We start from the raw sequence: 18,937 nt of genomic DNA on the forward strand, positions 1-18,937 counted from the left end.
TCACATGTCTGCAACTACTATGTCTCTAAGTAATGCACAAATTGTATTTTCGCTGAGAGGTACGTCGCTTTGGAGAAAAGCGTCTGAATGAGTAAATGAAATGTGTTTGACATAAAAAAGCAAAGATCCATGACATGATTTGTAATGTCCTAACGGTACATCCGAGAAGGAAATGACACTAAGATGCAGTTCCTTATTAAAAAAGCGGAGCTGAAGAGTTAAAACTAATGTGGCTGGTCGATGCGAGCTCTCCGGCCACTCGGGCGCAGTTCCCATGGCAACCGGAGTAAACGATACGCTCGAGCGTCTCTTCCGGGTAGAACGCGCCTCGACGAGCTACTGGGACGCGGCCGCGAAAATAAATGTAAAAGCCGGTGTGTGGACTGCGTATATGCTTTTGTATATTATAAATTATTAGCTATTAAATTGCAAATTGATGTAGCGATTAACGTTTAAGGCTCAGCTTTCGGACTGGTGTGTGGTGAGCTGTCGCCTACACTCAACTTAATATTATTTTCTTTTCAGTTTGCAGCTAAGTACTGTAGGTGTAAAGCTGTTCAGGATGTCCCGCGCTCAAGCAGAAGGTGTTATTAAAAAAATAATTCGCGAAATAGTGCAGGAGTGTGTAAGGAGGAGCCACAGCGTTTCAGACACACTGGTCGCCTTTATGGTGAGTGTGTTGTGTGTGTGTGTGTGTGTGTGTGTGTGTCTATACACGTTATCATATGATATTGTATGTAGTAATTCTACATTGACTGTCTCATATCCTGAGTTTGTCCCCCCCCGCCCCCACGCCCAAGATAAAAGCTGTTGTTTTAGACCCAATAAATCAGTTCAACGTGGATCGACCTCTCACTAAGCAAGATGTGCGTAGACTGACCCAGGTACAGTGACTTACATTTACTTCTGAAATACCAGTTCTGTCCTTGTCATTCATTCATTGTGTTGGCGACGCAGTACATTTTGGCTGATCTTTACCTTGGTTGCTGCCTTTTTTGGTTTGCGTGCTGGCTGATGTCTCCGCAGCTTTGCGTGGATCGACTTGTGGACCAGAGGAGTCCTTCTGTGGACACCATTAAGATGCAGGTTTATTTTGACATGAATTACACGTCGCAGCGTAAGTGTCAATCTGGCAGTCTCTCCACCCCGCGAAGGGAGTGTAGTGATGAAATGTCAGGACAGTTTCACATCAAACACTTAAAGTCCTTAAGGGAAATGTGTCCAATCGTCTAATTCACAACCGCCCTTGCTTTTGTTTAATACACTGAAGTCCCACTGCTGTCGTCTCTTCTGACCTCTTACCTATAAAACCATAATGATCCCTGTAGCCTCTCCAATAAATTCTCAGTATTTTCCACCATACTTTATCTAGTCTTTGTGTTCATTTGAAGTCCATGAGGGTCACGTGCCGTTTGATCTGACCTCAAGGTGAGTTGCGGGAAGAGCACGAACACCTTCTGCTGGCCAAACTGAGTCCGGTTGTTTGCGAGATCACGGAAACGCGAGCCAAAACGCACCAAGCGCTGGATGGCCTCTATCGCAAGATTGTCAGCTATATCCTCCTGCGTTCTGGAATGGGCTCACCCACAAACCTCAGCACCGTGCGAGAGACCACTGGTAGGGTTTCAGTCTGTAGTAAGGATTCAGAAAGAAATGTAAGGTTTCGATCGGTCAAAAAAAAGTGGGCAACACCCAGCATCAGCAGTCATGCTTCTTTTTTGCGTGTTCCAGCTGCCTTGCGGAGCGTGTTCCCCCAGTCCGAGCTGGGAACCTTCATGTCGCTCATGAAAAGGGACAAGGAGCAGCAGCTGGTGGAGCTCACCAGGATTGTCACAGGGATCCGGCTGTTCAACAAGAACACTGGAAAGGGAGGGGAAGACGTAGATGACCGTAAGCCTGACTTAGTGGCCGTTATGCTGCAGAGAGAGCTTTCAGTGCAATTTAGTTCATGTATTTTTTTTTAAAAAAAATAATAAAATTGAGTCTTTTAAAGCTGTATTTACATTATTATGGTCTTTTCTGTCTTGCCTTCTCTCGTTGACTGTCTGCAGTTCCTGAAATTTTGAATGAGGCCCTTCCCATCTGCTCCATGTACATAGAATCTGAACTTGGCACCTCTCGGAACTTGGCTTACCAGTACACAGCCATACTGGAGAATTTCCAGCGGGCTGGAGCAGGTGCCAGGGGCTACATTTTTCCCCCTGACCTACTGAAACAGGCCCTGTATAACGTTCGGCAGCATGAGGCGTTCTTAAACATCATCTTGGTGAGTTAACAGAAGCTCATCTTAATCCCTGTAACATTTGACCTAAAAGCAATGACTACTAACAAAGTATTCTGTTCACACTTATTCATTTAACTGATGCTTTTCTCCAAAGCAACTTACAATGTTAAAATCACAGTTGTTATATGCTTACAGTCATTTACATAGCTGGCTAATTTTACTGGAGCAATTGAGGGTAAGTACCTTGCTCAAGGCAGGGATTGAACCTGCAACCGTTGGGTCGAAAGGCAGTAGCTCTAATCACTACAGTACCAGCTGTCCCTGTACTTTGGTTTAGTTAGTAGTAGGCAAGTCATGGGCAAGAATGAATACTCCAATAGTCCATGCAAGATATTTGTGTGATATTGCACTTCACAATGGCCTCCAAATAGCGTTCTGTTTGTTTAGGCAGATGTGATTCTGTGCGCAAAGCGAGTGGAAACTCTGCAGGCGGATCTGCATTCGGAGATGGAAGAGCTGAAAGCTACTGTGCAGTCGAGGGCTGCGGTCCCTACTGCCCAGGTTTTTGTAAGTGGCTCCTTGTGAACGTTTGAGTTACGATTTTCGAAGATTAAAACTTTTCATTTAACCCCATTTTCTTTGCTCACGTATCGTCTAGCATTTGTGCCTGTTGTGGAGCGAACGAAATTGTCATTCACATGGCAAGTTGACAGTTTTCAGGAAAAGACCCTTTCACAGAATGGACTCAGGAATGTGGAATCGGCGTGGTTCCGCTCCTCAGTGTTTTTGGCTCCTGTCTGGCGTTCGTTTGTTTTGGAAATGAAAAATGACGTGACAAACATTGCACGTGTTTATGGGATGAATCAGTCAACAACAGGCCTTAAATAAGAGTTAATGGAGATGACAATTTTATTGTGTCATTTTAAATTTGTTCTACCTATTTTATAGCTTGAAGTTTGTCAAAACAAGGTTTAGTGTTTTTTTTCCTTTATTATGGCTATATCCAAAATTTCTTCAGAACCTAACCAATTAATAAATATAAGTATTATCTATAATATTAACCTTATATAGTCTATAATGGTAGGGGGCACGGTAGCGCAGCAGGCTTGGCCGGGTCCCCCTCTTTGGTGGGTCTGGGGTTGACAAATTCCCACAGATTGCAAAACATTATAAATATGCATTAACCGAGTTCTTGGGGGGGAGGTGGCACAGTGGGTTGAAGCGGGTCCTACTCTCCGGTGGGTCTGGGATTCGAGTCCCGTTTGGGGTGCCTTGCGATGGACTGGTGTCCTGTCCTGGGTGTGTCCCCTCCCCCTTCAGCCTTTTGCCCTGTGTTGCTGGGTTAGGCTCTGGTTCACTGTGACCCCACTTGGAACGAGAGGTTTCAGACTGTGTGTGTGTAATGTTAACCTTTCATTTGTCGTGACTTAATGGTAAAAGTAAGTTTGATCGAACTATTTGAGCTATGAACAGACCAGCTCCACTTGTTTGCAAGCTGAGTCAGCGTATATGTGTTTAGGAGAATGTCATCTCCTCACTCCTTTTGAAGCCACTTAATGACCAGCATGTAACCAACTGACTTTGACTAATATGAATTTCTGATTAAATATTCAGCCCCGTTTCACAGCTCTGGCCAAGCTGTGGTCAGGATTTCAGGATGAGATGATCTTTCTGAGCGTTCTGAACAACATGGTGACCAGCCTGAAGTCCTTTCTGGCTTCACAGTCACAGCTCTTGCCTGAGGATCAGGTCAGCATACTGCTGGAAGGCATGGAGGTTAAGAGTGATGAACAGAGGTTGAAGGAATCTGCAGGTATGATTCACTGCCAGGATGAATTCTCCAAGTGTGTCCTTCCATATTACTCCTCTCAGCAATAGTCAACTCTAAAATAAGGTCAAGCGGGTATATATAACTTATAACAATAAGGTTTATCTGCCATCAAGTTTTGTACAAAGCTTGTTAGATGGTGACGGAATAATAAAATAGGAATTTTGCCTCTAACTTGGGTGGTTCAGCTCACATCCCAGGTACACTTGCAAACTCTACTTATACACAGTCCAGAATTCAGACCAGAACCACTTTGATCTGCATCACTGGAATTGCACCACCAGAGTCCAGCATGCCATATGGTTTGTCAAACCACGAGCCACTCTGACTCAGTTATGGGATCGGCATCATCAACCACAGTCCATACCATGTTGTCAGCATCTTCACACAGCAACTCAACAGATGAACGAAGCCACATGGATCTTTAAGGGGACCATACTGGACACAGTGGAGCCTCTGAGGGGTTTGAGAGTCAGTTCTACAGATCCCATGTTAAATCTGATGTATAGAAATGAGAACTGGAAACGTGGTTGTTGCTGACTTGGGCAATTTTAAATACTAAAATGAAAAACAGGAACACATTGACAAGAGAAAAGTATCTCTGGTCATTACGGTTGGCCAAGTGGCCATGCCAGAGCTGGTGCTCCTCCTCTTCCTCCCCACTGTTGCTATGACCAAAACAATCAGACTCTTCAAATTTGTCTTCTAATATTGATCTAATTGAAATCTAGACACTTTTCATAGTCTAATTACTACTGAAAATCTTTAAACATCTCAAGACAACTGCACTACATCAAATACCCCCTCAGCTCCCTGTACCCTTTTCCAAAAAGCAGGAGCATACACATTTGATCAACCCTAATTCCATTCCATGTTTGTTACTGGCCAACAATGCCATTTTACTGCGCACCATTATTTAATACAACAAATACATTTAAAAACTCATACAGTAGGCAAATCATTGTTAGACCTACAGTGTAAGAAACAAAGAAATAAACATTATGCACCTGATCATTTAATACAACTTAAAACAGGAAAACTTGGTTTCAACAAAGCTGTGCTTTAAAAATGAATTACCTGCTGATGAGCCTCATAAAAATGCAGTGCACAATGAATAACTTGATGGTGATCGTGGTAACAACACAGCTGACAATGAACTTCTTTGCGGTAACCATAGTAACAACAACAACCATAGTAAGGGCAACTTTCTACATCATTCTTCATGACCTGGTCAGACACAAGTGTTTCCATTTAGCATCAGAATTTGGGCAACAGTTTAGAAAGAGACCTGTGTCCAACTCTTTCCATTTCCTCTGCCTATAGACTCTTTCTGCTCCAAATCTATTTCATTATTTTTGGGTGGTAGTTTTTAATTATTACTTCACATTTGCTCGAATACTACACAAACGCTGTACACCAAGATGAAGCTTGATCTGACGACTCTTTTGTCCTTTCTTCAGAAAACCACATGGATCCCTCTGAGTTTGAAAATCAAGAATGGCTCTTCCCAGAGACAACGGCTAACTTTGACAAACTTCCATTTGAATACAAGGGAATGTGTGCTTACACACTTGTGAAGGATGGTAGTCTTTTGCCAGGTATGCAGAAAAACTGAGTATGACTGAGCATATAAGTGAGATTTCACAGCAGGATTAATCTACTTGCCTGATTATTCCTCGAATATTGTTTACCTACCAGTTTTTTATTGTGGAATGCACGGAGGTCCAGGTTTTCTCTGCTTGAGGGGTCTAATTTGTTCTGTGAAATAACCCTGGTAGGTGAGGAACTGGTGTATAGTCATCAGATTGTCATTACTTGTTATGGTGATAATCGTGTTCCCAGACAAAGTTGCATCTAAAAATTCCTCAAACACCAAAATGCATGACCGTAACAAAACAATCGCACCAGCATATTTGTCAGTACTGTGACAAACTCTCACATACAGGGGCACTAAAGAAATGTTACCAATACAGGGCAGAGTGCTTTGTACGTAGTGGTCAAGAGACAAGCGGTGTGGACCCAATACTCACTGCATAAGTAAAACTTGGTTTAATGGTTAAAAATTGCCCATATAACCAGCAAAAATCTGAATATATCAACGCAAGCAGCGTCTACTTTCATATATCATCAAATTTTCAAGTACTGCGAATAGCACCGCTTTCCATTTTTGTCCAGGTAACCCAAGTATCGGAATCCTAAAGCACAGGAATAAATTCTATATCTTCAGTTCCAAGGAGGCAGCCTGTGATTTTGCTGCTAACCCCGATGAAAATATTGAGCAGCTGGCAGAAATTGTTAGACGGTCTCCGGAGCTAATTCAGCTACTGGACCTACATCACCAGTTCGTGTGCATCACTCCTTATTCGGAAGTGAGTGTTGACCTTTTGCAGGAGAGTAAAATTATTCGCCTTGAGAACTATTGTGGATGCCTTCAGGTCTCTTTACATGTCTGCTTGCATTTGATGTGGGTTTTTAGATTTGAAATTTTCGTCTACAGACGGAATCAGAAGAGAGGCTGCTGGTGAAGCCCATCACGATGTGTGACAGTTGTACACAGACAGACACTCACCCAGTGGAATCGAATATTGTCAAGTCGTATGAGTGGAATGAATGGGAGCTGAGAAGAAAAGCAATCAAACTGGTGAGTTACTCCACAGAACCATCACTGGTTACAGATCTTGGAATCCCAGCACCAGACGGTTCATTGTGTAGTGACGCAAATGGCGTTTTTTAATATTGAAAGGCAGAAGAAAAAAATAACCTGGATAAAGTTGGCCATCTTGGATTAATTTTTTGGTAAATCCTTGGAAAACTGTTGAGCCGAACACGACTATGTACTGCAAAACCTGGTTTGTCCACTTAATGGTGCTGTTTCATGATGTTAGAGTGAACATCTCTTGATAGGAGAAAAGAACTATACCGATTTTACACAGTTATAGAGGAAAAAATCTGGGCTGCACAATTCACAATCATCAGTAGAACTGAGATGAAGATGCTTGACATTGTATTTATGTTTTAGCATTTTCACTTAGCTGATGCTCTTACAACATTAATCTACCTACAGTTATTTACCCATTCATACAGCCGGGTCAATTTACTGGAACAATTTAGGGTAAGCACCTTGCTCAAGGGTACTACAGTCAGAGGTGAAAGTCAAACCTGCAACCTGTTGGTCCAAAAGCAGCAGTTCTAACCACTATGCTACCAGCAGTGCTCTGTCACAATAAAATTCTCAAAACAATCACAACTTCTTATCACTGTGTACCATAACGTGCAGTGGCTCCAAGATCTGTGACGGTGCGATTTGGAAAAATGACCTAACGTTTGTCCGAGTTAATGTCCTGGAGACGGGTGGATTTTTCCATCTATCCTAGAACTCAGCGGTAAACCATGCATCGGAGCGTGAGGTCTTGCCAATGGGCCATTATGCCAACTTTAAAACCGAACCCCATTCTTTCCAGGCCAATCTTCGCCGCAAAGTCACGCACTCCATGCAAACCAACCTGAGCCACATGCGGCGCGACAATGTCTCCCAGGTGTATCTTCCGAGAGACACCGCGTGTCAAACAAAGAAGGAGGGCACGAGCAATGTCCCGCAACCACAAGTGTACCTAGCTGGGCTCCGTGGCGGAGAGACCAAAACCACACACTTCATCAAAACTAACTTAACAAGACCAGCTGATGAATGAAAAAAAATACGCAAAAGCTAATTTGTTCCATATTTTACGACAAGAGTACTGAAACAAATTTTTCTGTTCTGCCTTATTGGCTTTGAGCATTGTTTTTTAGCTACTGTTAAAATGTTAAGACTTTTCTGTTTATGCACAAAATAAACTGAAGCAGAGAAATCTAAAAATGGTGGGAAGATTTAAAAAAATTGTTCAATGTTCCAAGCCCAGGTGACGACCCTGTATTTTACATTTTATTTTGTGATCGTGTCAGAGCTTGGGACATGATCTTTTATTTTTATATTTAATCGTTTTATGACTGTTTCAGACTGCAGGGTGGCACAGTGATACAGTGAGTAGCGCTGCTGTCTCAGCACCTGGGTGGTGTGAGACGATGTGGGTTCGATCCCTGCTCAGTCTGCGTTAAGTTTCCTACGGGTGCTCTGGTTTCCTCCCACAGTCACAGTTCAGGTGCATTGGTGACTAAGTCACCCATTGTGTGTGATTGACAGAGAGTGTGTTTTACTGATGTATGGATGACTGACTCATTGTAGTGTGTGTATCTACGCAAGTCACCTTGGGTGAATAAGGGGTGTGTGTGTGTGTGTGTACAAAGCGTTCACTGGAAGTCACTTTGGGAGAAGCATCTGCTAAATGAAGTAACATTTCTTAAAGTGTGTGAAGGCACAAAGCTGACTTCAAATAGCTACTATGCCAAACATACCTTTGTGAAATTCAGAGGAAAACAAGTTTACTTCTGAAAGCCATGGCATACGGCATAAATCGGTGTTTTGTTCCAGCATTTCAAGACTGTATAATATAGTATACTATATATGTATATTTTTTTACACCAGTGAATAATTTTTTGCTGCAGAAATAAGAATCCATCCACCAAGTCAAAAAGTACGCAAGTCGCTATCAAATGTATCATACAGCCCAGTTAATAGTTAATTATAGTTAATTTACACTTTAAAACTGGGATTTAATTTTGATACAGAATTTGTTCAGATTACCGGCCAAGCTATCATTTGTGAACTGCATACATATAATTATAAAGACAGACTGCTTCGTAGCAGTTTTTTACACCTCTTTTGTCAATATAACTGAAGTTTAATTTAAAACAAAAAACTTTATTTACACCTTATACAGTTTCTCGACAATTTAAACGGTGAATTTTTATGCCTACGCCATCAATACTTTTTCAAACGGAATTCTTCAGAGGTTTTTTCTATCTTTTACTATTTTATAGACAAACGATGGTCAGAGAGTTAGTAAGTTTATACTACTCTGAATACAACACTGCAAGTATAAATCAAGAATCGCAAATAAACTCTCCGGAGTGATCAATTGCAATTCTCCATGTCCGAAATAGCATCTATAAATTGTCATTCTGATCCCACGGATCCTCATATATAAAGAAAAATACAAACAAACCACAGTATACTTAACAAAAACATAAATTAAGGCGACCATCCGCGAGATTTGCGTCAACATCACGTGCCAGTCGTTCCTGCTATCGCATTGGCTGGGTGTACAGCGGACACCTCAATAAAGGCATGTTTTTCATTGGCTCTTAAGGTTTTTCGGGCGATGTCCTGCAATGACGAATGGCGAAAATCGAGATGGCCGCTCTTTGGTGATGTAACCATGGTAACCGTAAAACAATGCTACACTACACATCTGACCAATACAGCTCATTTAGGTTTAATAACAATTCTGTCTCGAATCTTGAATGTAAAATTAAAATAATAAATAATATAATAAATAATATCTTTCAATTATTTTATCTGATGTCCGCCAGATAGTACATTTTTGACCTGAGTTCTCTAGAAATTCGCAAATGCGTCGCCAGCGCAATCGGAAAACCTGGTCCACTTCTGCTAACCTAAATTTCTTATTTTTTTCTTCCAATTAATGGTATTAAATAGTATGAAAGTGTAAGAACAGTAAAAGCAGTAGCTTTTATTATTTTGTTATTTCATTAACAAGTGGGTTTTGTCTTTTGGGGGGGTTGTCTGGACTGGGGTCCAGACAAAACCCGCGCAGGATAAAAACCCTTCGGACAAAGCCCCTTCTTCTGAAAAACAAAGTAGGACAAAAATCATCTTTATTACATAAAAAAATGACAAAAGCCTGTGTTTTTTTCTGTTTCTGCACTTTAATGCCATTTCCATCCATCCATCCATCCATCCATCCATCCATCCATCCCGCTTGTCCTAATAGGGTCGCGGCGGCAGCAGGGAGAGCAGAGAGGCCCAGCCGCTCCTGTCCCCTGCAACTTCCTCCATCTCAGCCTGGGGGATCCCCAGCTGTTCCCAGACCACCTTTGAGATATAATCCCACCAATGGGTCCTGGGCCGATCTACCTCGTTTACCCTGCCCGGAATAGGGTCACTGGGACCTACCCCTGGAGCCAGGCCTGGGGGTAGTGTTCCTAGGCGAGCGCCTGGCTCAGCCCGAAAAGGCAATGTGGGGGGGGCCATGTGGGCCCACCACCCAGAAGGTACAACATGGGGGTTGGGTGCGATGTGTATCAGGCGGGAGGAGCGGGCAGGGTGGCGCGTAGCGTTGCAGCCCCTCGCAACATTTAATACCATTATAATTGGAATAAAAATATAAATTAAGTAATTTAATACTGAAGTAATCTTATAATATAAATATATAATCTTTCTCTGTGTTGGTTCATTTCTGAATGGCGTAGAACATCAGGTGGTAGTAAATGAAATTTAACACTCAGTGATGTTTTTAATATAGCTTTTTTATATTTCTAAGATATGATGTTGTTTTAATTATGTTTATTTTACAATTGTACAAATAATTTTATGTTCTAAAACAGTGAGCGGTAAATTTATAATGCAAGTATTAATGTATGCTACAATACAATACTTATAATGCCTTCCTTCTTGCAGCTTATTATATACTCTGTACATTCTTATTATATTTATAGAATAAATTCAGAGAAGTGTTCATATACTACAAATAATCAGAAGAATAACAATTTTGTTAATTATATGTCCGAAGTGGGTATTGCCCTATGGGTCCTACACTCGAGAAAAAGATGCAGAGCTGTCAAAGCAGATGCCCAACCGGGTGTGGGAACGAGAAGTTTTCAACAGTTCCTTCTACCAGCACTGAATGGAAAAAAGCACATGTATTACAACTGTACATCCCTGAAGCTGGAAGTAGTTGAACTGAGACAGAGACACAATTAAAAATACATTTTTTATTCGAGGGCTTCTCTTTCAGGAATTCCTTGAATTCAGATATAAAAATGCTTGTGACATTCACATTGAAAAGGTTTTAAAAACTTACAGACCCAAAAGAATTTGAAAAGTTCTCAGCGATATGTGATGAGCGGTTTCACGTCTTTGAGGCTGTTGATCCTGAGTAAATGGTTCTTGTTGCACAGTTGCCAGTTCCTCAAGCTCCTGTTGTTTAACCCAGTATGTGAGATGAGAAATTAACAGTTGAACAAACAGATTCCGGTACAATGGCCGCAACTCCAGGCAGTCACCTTCAAGTTCATTCTGAGCCAGGGTCCTCTGAAAGATGAAGGAGGAAGACAACATGATATTAGAACTTCAACATGGAAACCTGCTTCTTCAGCAAAGAGTTGGAAGACCTGACTTCAAACATAAAGGGGCCAAAAGTTGATGGAAAGACATACTCATCAGCCACGAGAATGAAAGTGTATGACTGTATAAGTAATAACTAGCAGAAAGTAAATGTGATCATACTTAATAAATGGTTTACAGTGAAAGGAATATAATCCTGGTGTTAAATTATGAAGGATGTGAACTTTGAAGTTGAAGTGGATTGTACAGAGTTTGTGTTTATTGAACTGGACTTACTGTACACAGCACTTGTGTAATAGATACTTAATAAATTATTAAATGTATTAATTATTAAATTGATTACTGGCCTTCGTAAATTCAATTTCCATTAAAGACACTACTGTACTGCACTTCTTGTTTTTCCTTCAGTTCTTTTCCATTTTATAGGATTTTGCAGAAAGAATACAACTAAACTGTCACGTTCCGCTGCTCACGAATTACTTAATTTATTAATTACTCAATTAACAACTATAATGATAATGAAGATGACGTCATTCCATTCTTGCCTTCCAAATTTCATTAAGTTCTGTCGAGGATAAAGAAAATAACGGTGATTTTTTCTTTTTCTCATTTTGATGTAATTTTTGATCAAAACTTTTCTCTGTGTAAAACTTAAAGTCGTAAAACATGAGCAAAATCACGCTCGTTTATCAAAAACAAAAATTGCCATAACTTTTCTCATTTCCTAACCAAATAAGACAATCTTGGTGTAATTTCTATTCCATTTTCAAGCCCCATCCACTGAGATGATGAAAACAAGTCATTAATCTTTCTTTTGTATGTTTGTTTTTTTCTTTATATGATGTATAAAGAAAAATACAAACACAAACCACTAGTTAAGAATTACAAGTGAAATTAATTTATAAAAGAACTGAAACAGAACTTGGAAAGACTTCAACGCAATTATGAAAAGATTGGTTTTCACTTTAAGACGACAGTTCAAGATACTAAAATACAATACTGTATCTTAAAACTGAATTAACAGTGAAGCTGGTCAATATTCCCAACTCAGCAACTGTCTTTTTGAGACGTTCTGTAAATAGTTGCTGGGGTCGCCAGTCTGATGACGTCATGCGAGAGTTCCCTGGAAGTGCATCCGGGTCATAGTTATGTTGCAGGCTGTGTGTTTAAAAGGGAAGAGTAATCATCACGGCTGCTACAGTACTCGGTTTTCGGTGTTATTTTAAAATCATGTTTGCAGCCAGTCAGCATCACAATTAGAGATAGGATAGTAACTATGGCTCACGGTAAGTTTTTTTTTTTTTTTTTTTCTCTCTTTCTTTCTTCATTTTAATATGAAAAATCCCGCTTCGCTCCACTGATGATCATGTGTCTCTTGACTTGACTCGTATCAATCATCATGAGTTCGGACACTAGTGACTAGCTGTGTGTGTGTGTGAGAGAGAGAGACAGAAAAGTAGACCTGTGTGTGTGTGGAGAACAGACACATGCTCCTCAGTTCAGTTGTGAGGAAAATAGCACTTTTGCGTTTTGTTTGAGTCCAGCTGAGCTGTTTGAATCATTTATTGACTTGTAAAATTTTTATTATTGTTATTAGTTTAATTATTAAATAGTACTACTGCAGTAGTAGTAGTAGCCGCACTTGGAACTGTAGTGGTTCTGCTTAGCCACATTTAGGTGAATGTCTTTAACCAACCAAGACATCACCTATTGAATAATATTATTATTTATATTGTGGTTAATAATTCTCACTCAGAAGCCCGTTTCAAATTTCATATTTCTCAATGTTTATGATATTCTGCGGTCCCCAGGTACATAGCTCCATATCTGCAAAACGTTTGCATTTTTCCATATGTTTCGGAATGATCTGTGCTGCGTTCCACAGAACAAACCGAGTTGATGCTTTCTGTATTTTTTGTCATATGTGTTTAACTATTTAGTTACCTGTGTAGTGAAAGTCAGCCCCACTTTTGACTTTACCAGCCGCATGCATCAGTAACTGAGGACCAGGTTTGGTTCTGGGTGAATGCTCCGGGCACTCGAGAGTTTTCCCGACCCACACCTTATGTAAATGTTAAGTACTGGCAGTTCCCGGGTTACGAACGACCGACTTGGGTATAAGCCGTAGTTTCTGTCCCCTAGGCTATGTGCCCCCGTGTCTACAACGGTTCGTGGGCGCCTGAGCCCGAGGTGGGGGGTGGGGGGGGGGGAAGACTTTCTTCTTCTCAGTCGGACTGTCACGCTTACGACCTCCCCCCAAACCTTCCACCTGCCCGAAATCAGAGCAGCGGGGTATAAAGAAGCCACACCTGCACACCCGGGCTGCAGAATCTCATTTGAGAAACCCGTCTCTCCAGCGCTCTCGAGTGAACCAACAACAACAACAACAACAACAACAACCTACGCGTTCTTCCAAATCCCTTCTTCTCCTCAATCCCTCGTTTCCCCTCCCGACACTTGCGTCGCCTCATCGACTACGACATCGGATTTTCCCCAAGACCTATGTTTTGTGCATCGACCGACCGCCAACACCTCAGTCTCCTGGCTGCTGAGTATGACATGGACTGTATTGCTGTTAAGTGTCTCATCTGTTACTATATTTCGCTTTTCTTTTTGTTTTTACCATCCTAACCATGGCATTAAGCATAAATATGATGCATCAAAGAAAACGATCATGATTGAAACTAAAGTGGAAATAATAAAGCGACTGGAAAAAAGGTGAAACACCAACGAACGTTGGAAAAGTGAACATTAAAGTTGCTTTAAAAAAAAAAAAAAAACCCATTAAACATATACACACACAAACTTACTTTCTGTCTCTATTATAAATACTGTAGTTGCTATGACCACCCCTGCACCTGCCTTCAGTTGGAGCACTCAGCAATTAAAAGACACCTCTCAACCCCTTCCCCGTGGCGGAATCTCACTCAAGATCACCTTCCCCTCTTCATTCTCAAACCTCCCTCGCTTTGCTCTTCCAAGTCCTGTTCCATGTCTCTTTAATAACGACCAGCTGCCTTGTCCCTCGACCACGATTTCGGATCCTTGGCTCTGTTCAGTTTGCCAATTGACCCACCATTCATCCCCGACCGCAAGAACACGTGTAGTCCTGCACTTAGATCCAGCCGCCTCTGTTTCCTCTGCTCATCATGACAGTAGTAACATTTATTATTTCTTTCTATAATAAATACTGTAGTTACCTTTATTATTGTTATTGGTGTTATCATTTACATTGTATTATTACTGTATTATGTTAAAGATGTTTTATTGTGTCCGGAGGTGTTTCTTGTTTTTTTTATGCATAGAAAGGTACACAATATACTAAGACAGACATTTGACTGACATCAGACACAAACCTAACTACTCCCACTTGCGTAGAAAACTAACTTAAAGACACTTAGGAATGGAACTCATTCATAATCCGGGGACTGCCGGTAATTGTTTTGCGCACAACTAACTGTATGGGGAATCTAATTTTGCATCATGTAAGGTAAAGAGAAGTGTGTAAAAATGTTTACTGAAAAACTAGTGGTAATAGTTCCTGTTACCATAATAATGCTTTTCTTTTGTTTAGTCCAGTCTTGTGTTGATCTGCTGTTGTAGCACAATATTTCACCCTGATCTTTCATAATCTGCCTTGTAATCTTGTAAGCGCTTTTATATTGTATAAACCTAACGTTGTAAGCTGTTGTGGACAATGGCTTCAACCATTTAAAGGTTAAGATATATGTTTGAATGTAATACATTTGTAGTTTCATTAATGTTGTGTGTAAGGTACTCAAGTTACAGTCCATACAAACTTCTTTTGCAGAACAAATTAGCCTGGTGTTCAAGCTGTACTGCCTAACAGTGATGACGCTGGTGGCAGCCACTTACACCGTGGCTCTGCGGTACACAAGGACCGTGTCACTAGACCTGTATTTCTCCACCACAGCAGTGTGCATCACTGAGGTCATCAAGCTCTTCTTAAGTCTGGGAATGCTGGCCAGGTAAGCAGCCTGCTGCTGGAAGTCATCTGTAATTGTACTGTTATCTTGCATATAACTGGGTTGAGAATGGTACCTTTTAATTACCATTTAATTCAAACTTTGCACCATGTAGAATGTGTGGGACCTTCAAGTACAGCGTGCTGCTAAGCAACAGTTCACCAGAGGCTACTTCTGTACTGCGTGACAGCTGACACATTTTTGTCATTCTCCTTGACTTATGTTTAGTAATATACAGTCATTCAGACTTTCTGAATGGTAATGATTAATTTTAGGGACAACCTGTTTCTCATCTTTTCCATCCAACAGAAAACAGGTGTGTTGCAAGTCACTTAGCTGTGACGAAATACTGTCAGTGTGCCCTGTAGTGCTTTTTTATGACTGTGTTTGATAGATGAGACATAATACCTGCTCAGGTATTTGAATTCAAGAACTGCCGTGTACTTAGCACAGATGTTTGACAGGTGCTGCATGGGTTTATTATAACTAAATTCATATAGAATATTTTTACTGCATTGTGCTGTTGTATTTTAGCTATGGAAAGTAGCCAACCAAGACTATAGGTGCAGATGTTCTTTTCACCTGCGCTATTGTAAATAATGAAATGGGTAGCTAATGGGGTAAATAAAAGGCTAACAATGGAATTCTACATTAAACAAATTAGAGGTTTGAACAGATTAATTACAGTAAATCTTTTTTGGGATTTTAAGCATTGGCAGTAATTGTTGTTCTGTTCTTTTAATACTTCTCAGGGAATCTGGGAGCATTGATAGGCTAAAGACATCACTCACTGAACATGTGTTTCGAAGCCCAAAGGAGCTTCTGAAGCTAAGTGTTCCCTCTGTGGTATATGCCATTCAGAACAACATGGCATTTTTGGCATTAAGTAACCTGGATGCAGCTGTTTATCAGGTTTGGGCTTTACTTGGTTTTTGGTGACTTTTTCTGAACATATATATTTTGTCCTAAACTGCATGTCTCGCTCTTCTTTTTTTTTCTGTTATTGTCATTTTAAAGTACTTGAAGGAAGAGATCGTGCATCTGCATCTCTTTCTCTTTCTGCTAATGTAATGCACACTTTATTTTCTATGAGATGTACATTGCTTTGGTGAAGTGTCTGCTAAATGAATAAATGTAATGTAAGAGGAGTATAATGTGTAGTATTAATTTAGAACAAACAGTAAATGTTACTACACCCTGTCAGATTACTGGTGGTAGGATATTTCATGGCATGTTGCTATCCCAGGATGGTCCGTGTTGTTCTTGCAGGTGACCTACCAGCTGAAAATCCCCTGCACTGCTCTGTGCACGGTTCTCATGCTAAACCGGTCCCTCAGCCGTCTCCAGTGGTTCTCGGTCTTCTTGCTCTGTGGCGGGGTCACACTGGTGCAGTGGAACCCGGCCGAGTCTACAAAAGTGCAGGTGAGGCTGCCCAGCGCCTTGTGTGTCAGGTTCGTCGGGTTGATTTATTGAATCCATCTGCTTTTGCCCCTGAAATATACAAGTTGATGGTGAACGCTGGGGAGTATCTTTCAAGGTGCATTATACTGTATATGTGACTGTACAGTCTACACAGGTGTAAACTTGTTTAAAATATCTTTGAAATCACATACTGTGTCTGCATGTATTTATTCACTTTCTTTGCATCTTCCCTCAGGTTGACCAGAACCCAGTTTTAGGTTTAATTGCTATTGCCGTAGCTGTGTTGTGTTCTGGATTTGCAGGTAATGCTACATGTCGCAAGCCGTAACAGAACGGGGAAGCTAGTTTTTCAAATCACTTTTCATTTGTTCACTTTTCTAGTGACTCCTACATCCGAAAATGAGTCGAGTAAATTTAATTAAACATCTGACAGCTTGCAGCTGGGGGATGGGCTGTCTACTTTCAAAAATATTTGAGTGATGCTGTGCATCCAGTTGTACAGATCATCATCAGAACTAAACAGATGCTTTCTTTCAAGTAGCTTACAAGTTTTACAAGAACTTAGGTTTGTGTGATGTATACATCCGGATCTTTGTCCCAGTTCTATGTAAATTGTTTTTTGCAGGCTCAGTAAATGCACGTAGGTTTGTTTGTGTGTGTGTTTTAACAGCAGTGAATGCTTTTGGCAGGTGTATACTTTGAGAAAGTTCTGAAGAGCTCAGATACATCCCTGTGGGTGCGGAACATCCAGATGTACCTATCGGGCATTGTAGTGACTCTGGTCGGGGTCTTCATATCAGATGGCCCAAAGGTGCTAGAAAAGGGATTCTTCTATGGCTATACAGCCTGGGTGTGTCTTGTGGTCTGTAAGTTGTCTTTTTTTTTTTTTTTTTTTTTTTTAAAAGTAGAATATTGTTTGATCGGTGTTTTCAGATCTGGAGTTTAAGTTAAAGTACTATCATATTGATATTAGGCTGATGCTTTTTCCAATCAGACATAGTACATTTTATAAGATGGGTATGTTTTACTGTAGCAATTCAGGGTAAGTTTCCCACACAAGGGCAGGACAATCAAAGTGGGGCTTGAACATGTCACATGAACTACTACGTTACTGTAGCAATGCATATGCTTTAAACTTGTTTTGTCCCTTTCACTTCCCCAGTTTTGGCCAGTGTAGGTGGTCTGTACACATCAGTGGTGGTCAAGTACACAGACAACATCATGAAGGGATTCTCTGCTGCTGCTGCCATTATTCTTTCCACAGTAGCTTCAGTCCTCCTCTTTGGACTACAGATAAGTAAGTCAGGCACTTGCTGCGGGAGAATGTTTAATTGTTCATTTTCTCATGCTAGCAGCAAGGGGTAGCATGTGATATATTTTTTTTAATTTTAAGAAAAAAAAAATCTTTCGCAATCCATCATCTAATTTGTGTCGCAGTACTTTGGACTCAGAGAAATATGGGGTGTGCCATGCACAATGTGTGATGTGTTTTCTGTTCTTGCAGCTGTCACCTTTGCCAGTGGTGCTGTGTTGGTGTGCCTGTCCATATATCTGTATGGCCTGCCAACACAGGATACCACCAAACTCATCAGAGCAGAACCACACAAAGGGACTAATCAGAGGCTGATGATAATCTGAGTTGAAGCACAGCCTCCCTGGACACAGCTGCACAATGCGTATACAGGCTGTGGCATGTCTTTCTGGATGGTGAACCACAGTAAGAAGTACGCTCAACATGGTCACGGCCAGAAGTTTTGAATAAGTTGCCTCATTTTTACTCAGCAATGGCTGAGTTTTTTTCCCTACTGCATACAAAAGATATCCGTTTTGTCCTCTGGTCTCTTTTAATGACTGACATTTTCAACTTGGAGAGATTCCTTTGTTCATGGAGTCTGAGTTGGTTTGGTGATCATAAGACTGTTGCAAGAGAGATATTTTAAATTTTTTTTATGGTGTAAATTTCACTGACACAGGATGACTGGCAACAGAAAAATATGGACATGAAACAAGTTCCAGCTCTGAAAGGTATGCAAGAGGAAGTGCATGTGCTGGAATGTGACCTGAGTTTCGATGACAGTTTCTTGCAACAAATTTCGGATTTATGCATGTAAGGTGGGAGGTTAGGGGACCAATATCCAGTATTACTCAAAAAAAAAAAAAAAAAATTACCCTCTGTGAAACTGACTGAACATCAGGTATTATGCATATTTCCTTCTTGAGAGGCTGGCTGTGGA

General features: G+C 40.8%; 2 protein-coding genes across 4 annotated transcripts; both read left to right on the forward strand.

Moving 5' to 3' along the window:
- The first annotated feature begins 297 nt into the window (after positions 1-297).
- Positions 298-7,805, forward strand: cfap206 (cilia and flagella associated protein 206). Of its 3 annotated transcripts, none has more exons than XM_018743523.2 (13): positions 298-374; positions 526-670; positions 801-884; positions 1,027-1,117; positions 1,429-1,617; positions 1,732-1,890; positions 2,052-2,266; positions 2,672-2,791; positions 3,839-4,037; positions 5,513-5,650; positions 6,228-6,421; positions 6,550-6,693; positions 7,514-7,805. In XM_018743523.2, exons 2-13 carry the CDS (start codon positions 563-565, stop codon positions 7,739-7,741), a joined length of 1,869 nt encoding a protein of 622 aa, XP_018599039.1. In that variant the 5' UTR covers positions 298-374; positions 526-562; the 3' UTR covers positions 7,742-7,805. The 3 variants fall into 3 exon arrangements, with proteins under 3 accessions (XP_018599039.1, XP_018599040.1, XP_029105667.1); XM_018743524.2 differs by having other exon boundaries at positions 306-364; XM_029249834.1 differs by lacking the exon at positions 298-374 and having other exon boundaries at positions 387-670.
- A 4,631-nt stretch (positions 7,806-12,436) lies between these two features.
- On the forward strand, positions 12,437-18,868 carry slc35a1 (solute carrier family 35 member A1). Its single transcript, XM_018743874.1, has 8 exons — positions 12,437-12,581; positions 15,107-15,284; positions 16,034-16,193; positions 16,551-16,703; positions 16,939-17,005; positions 17,393-17,569; positions 17,866-18,000; positions 18,208-18,868. Exons 1-8 carry the CDS (start codon positions 12,572-12,574, stop codon positions 18,339-18,341), a joined length of 1,014 nt encoding a protein of 337 aa, XP_018599390.1. The 5' UTR covers positions 12,437-12,571; the 3' UTR covers positions 18,342-18,868.
- The last annotated feature ends 69 nt before the right edge of the window (positions 18,869-18,937 follow it).

This window comes from Scleropages formosus, chromosome 1, assembly GCF_900964775.1.
Source record: "Scleropages formosus chromosome 1, fSclFor1.1, whole genome shotgun sequence".
Taxonomy (NCBI): domain Eukaryota; kingdom Metazoa; phylum Chordata; class Actinopteri; order Osteoglossiformes; family Osteoglossidae; genus Scleropages; species Scleropages formosus.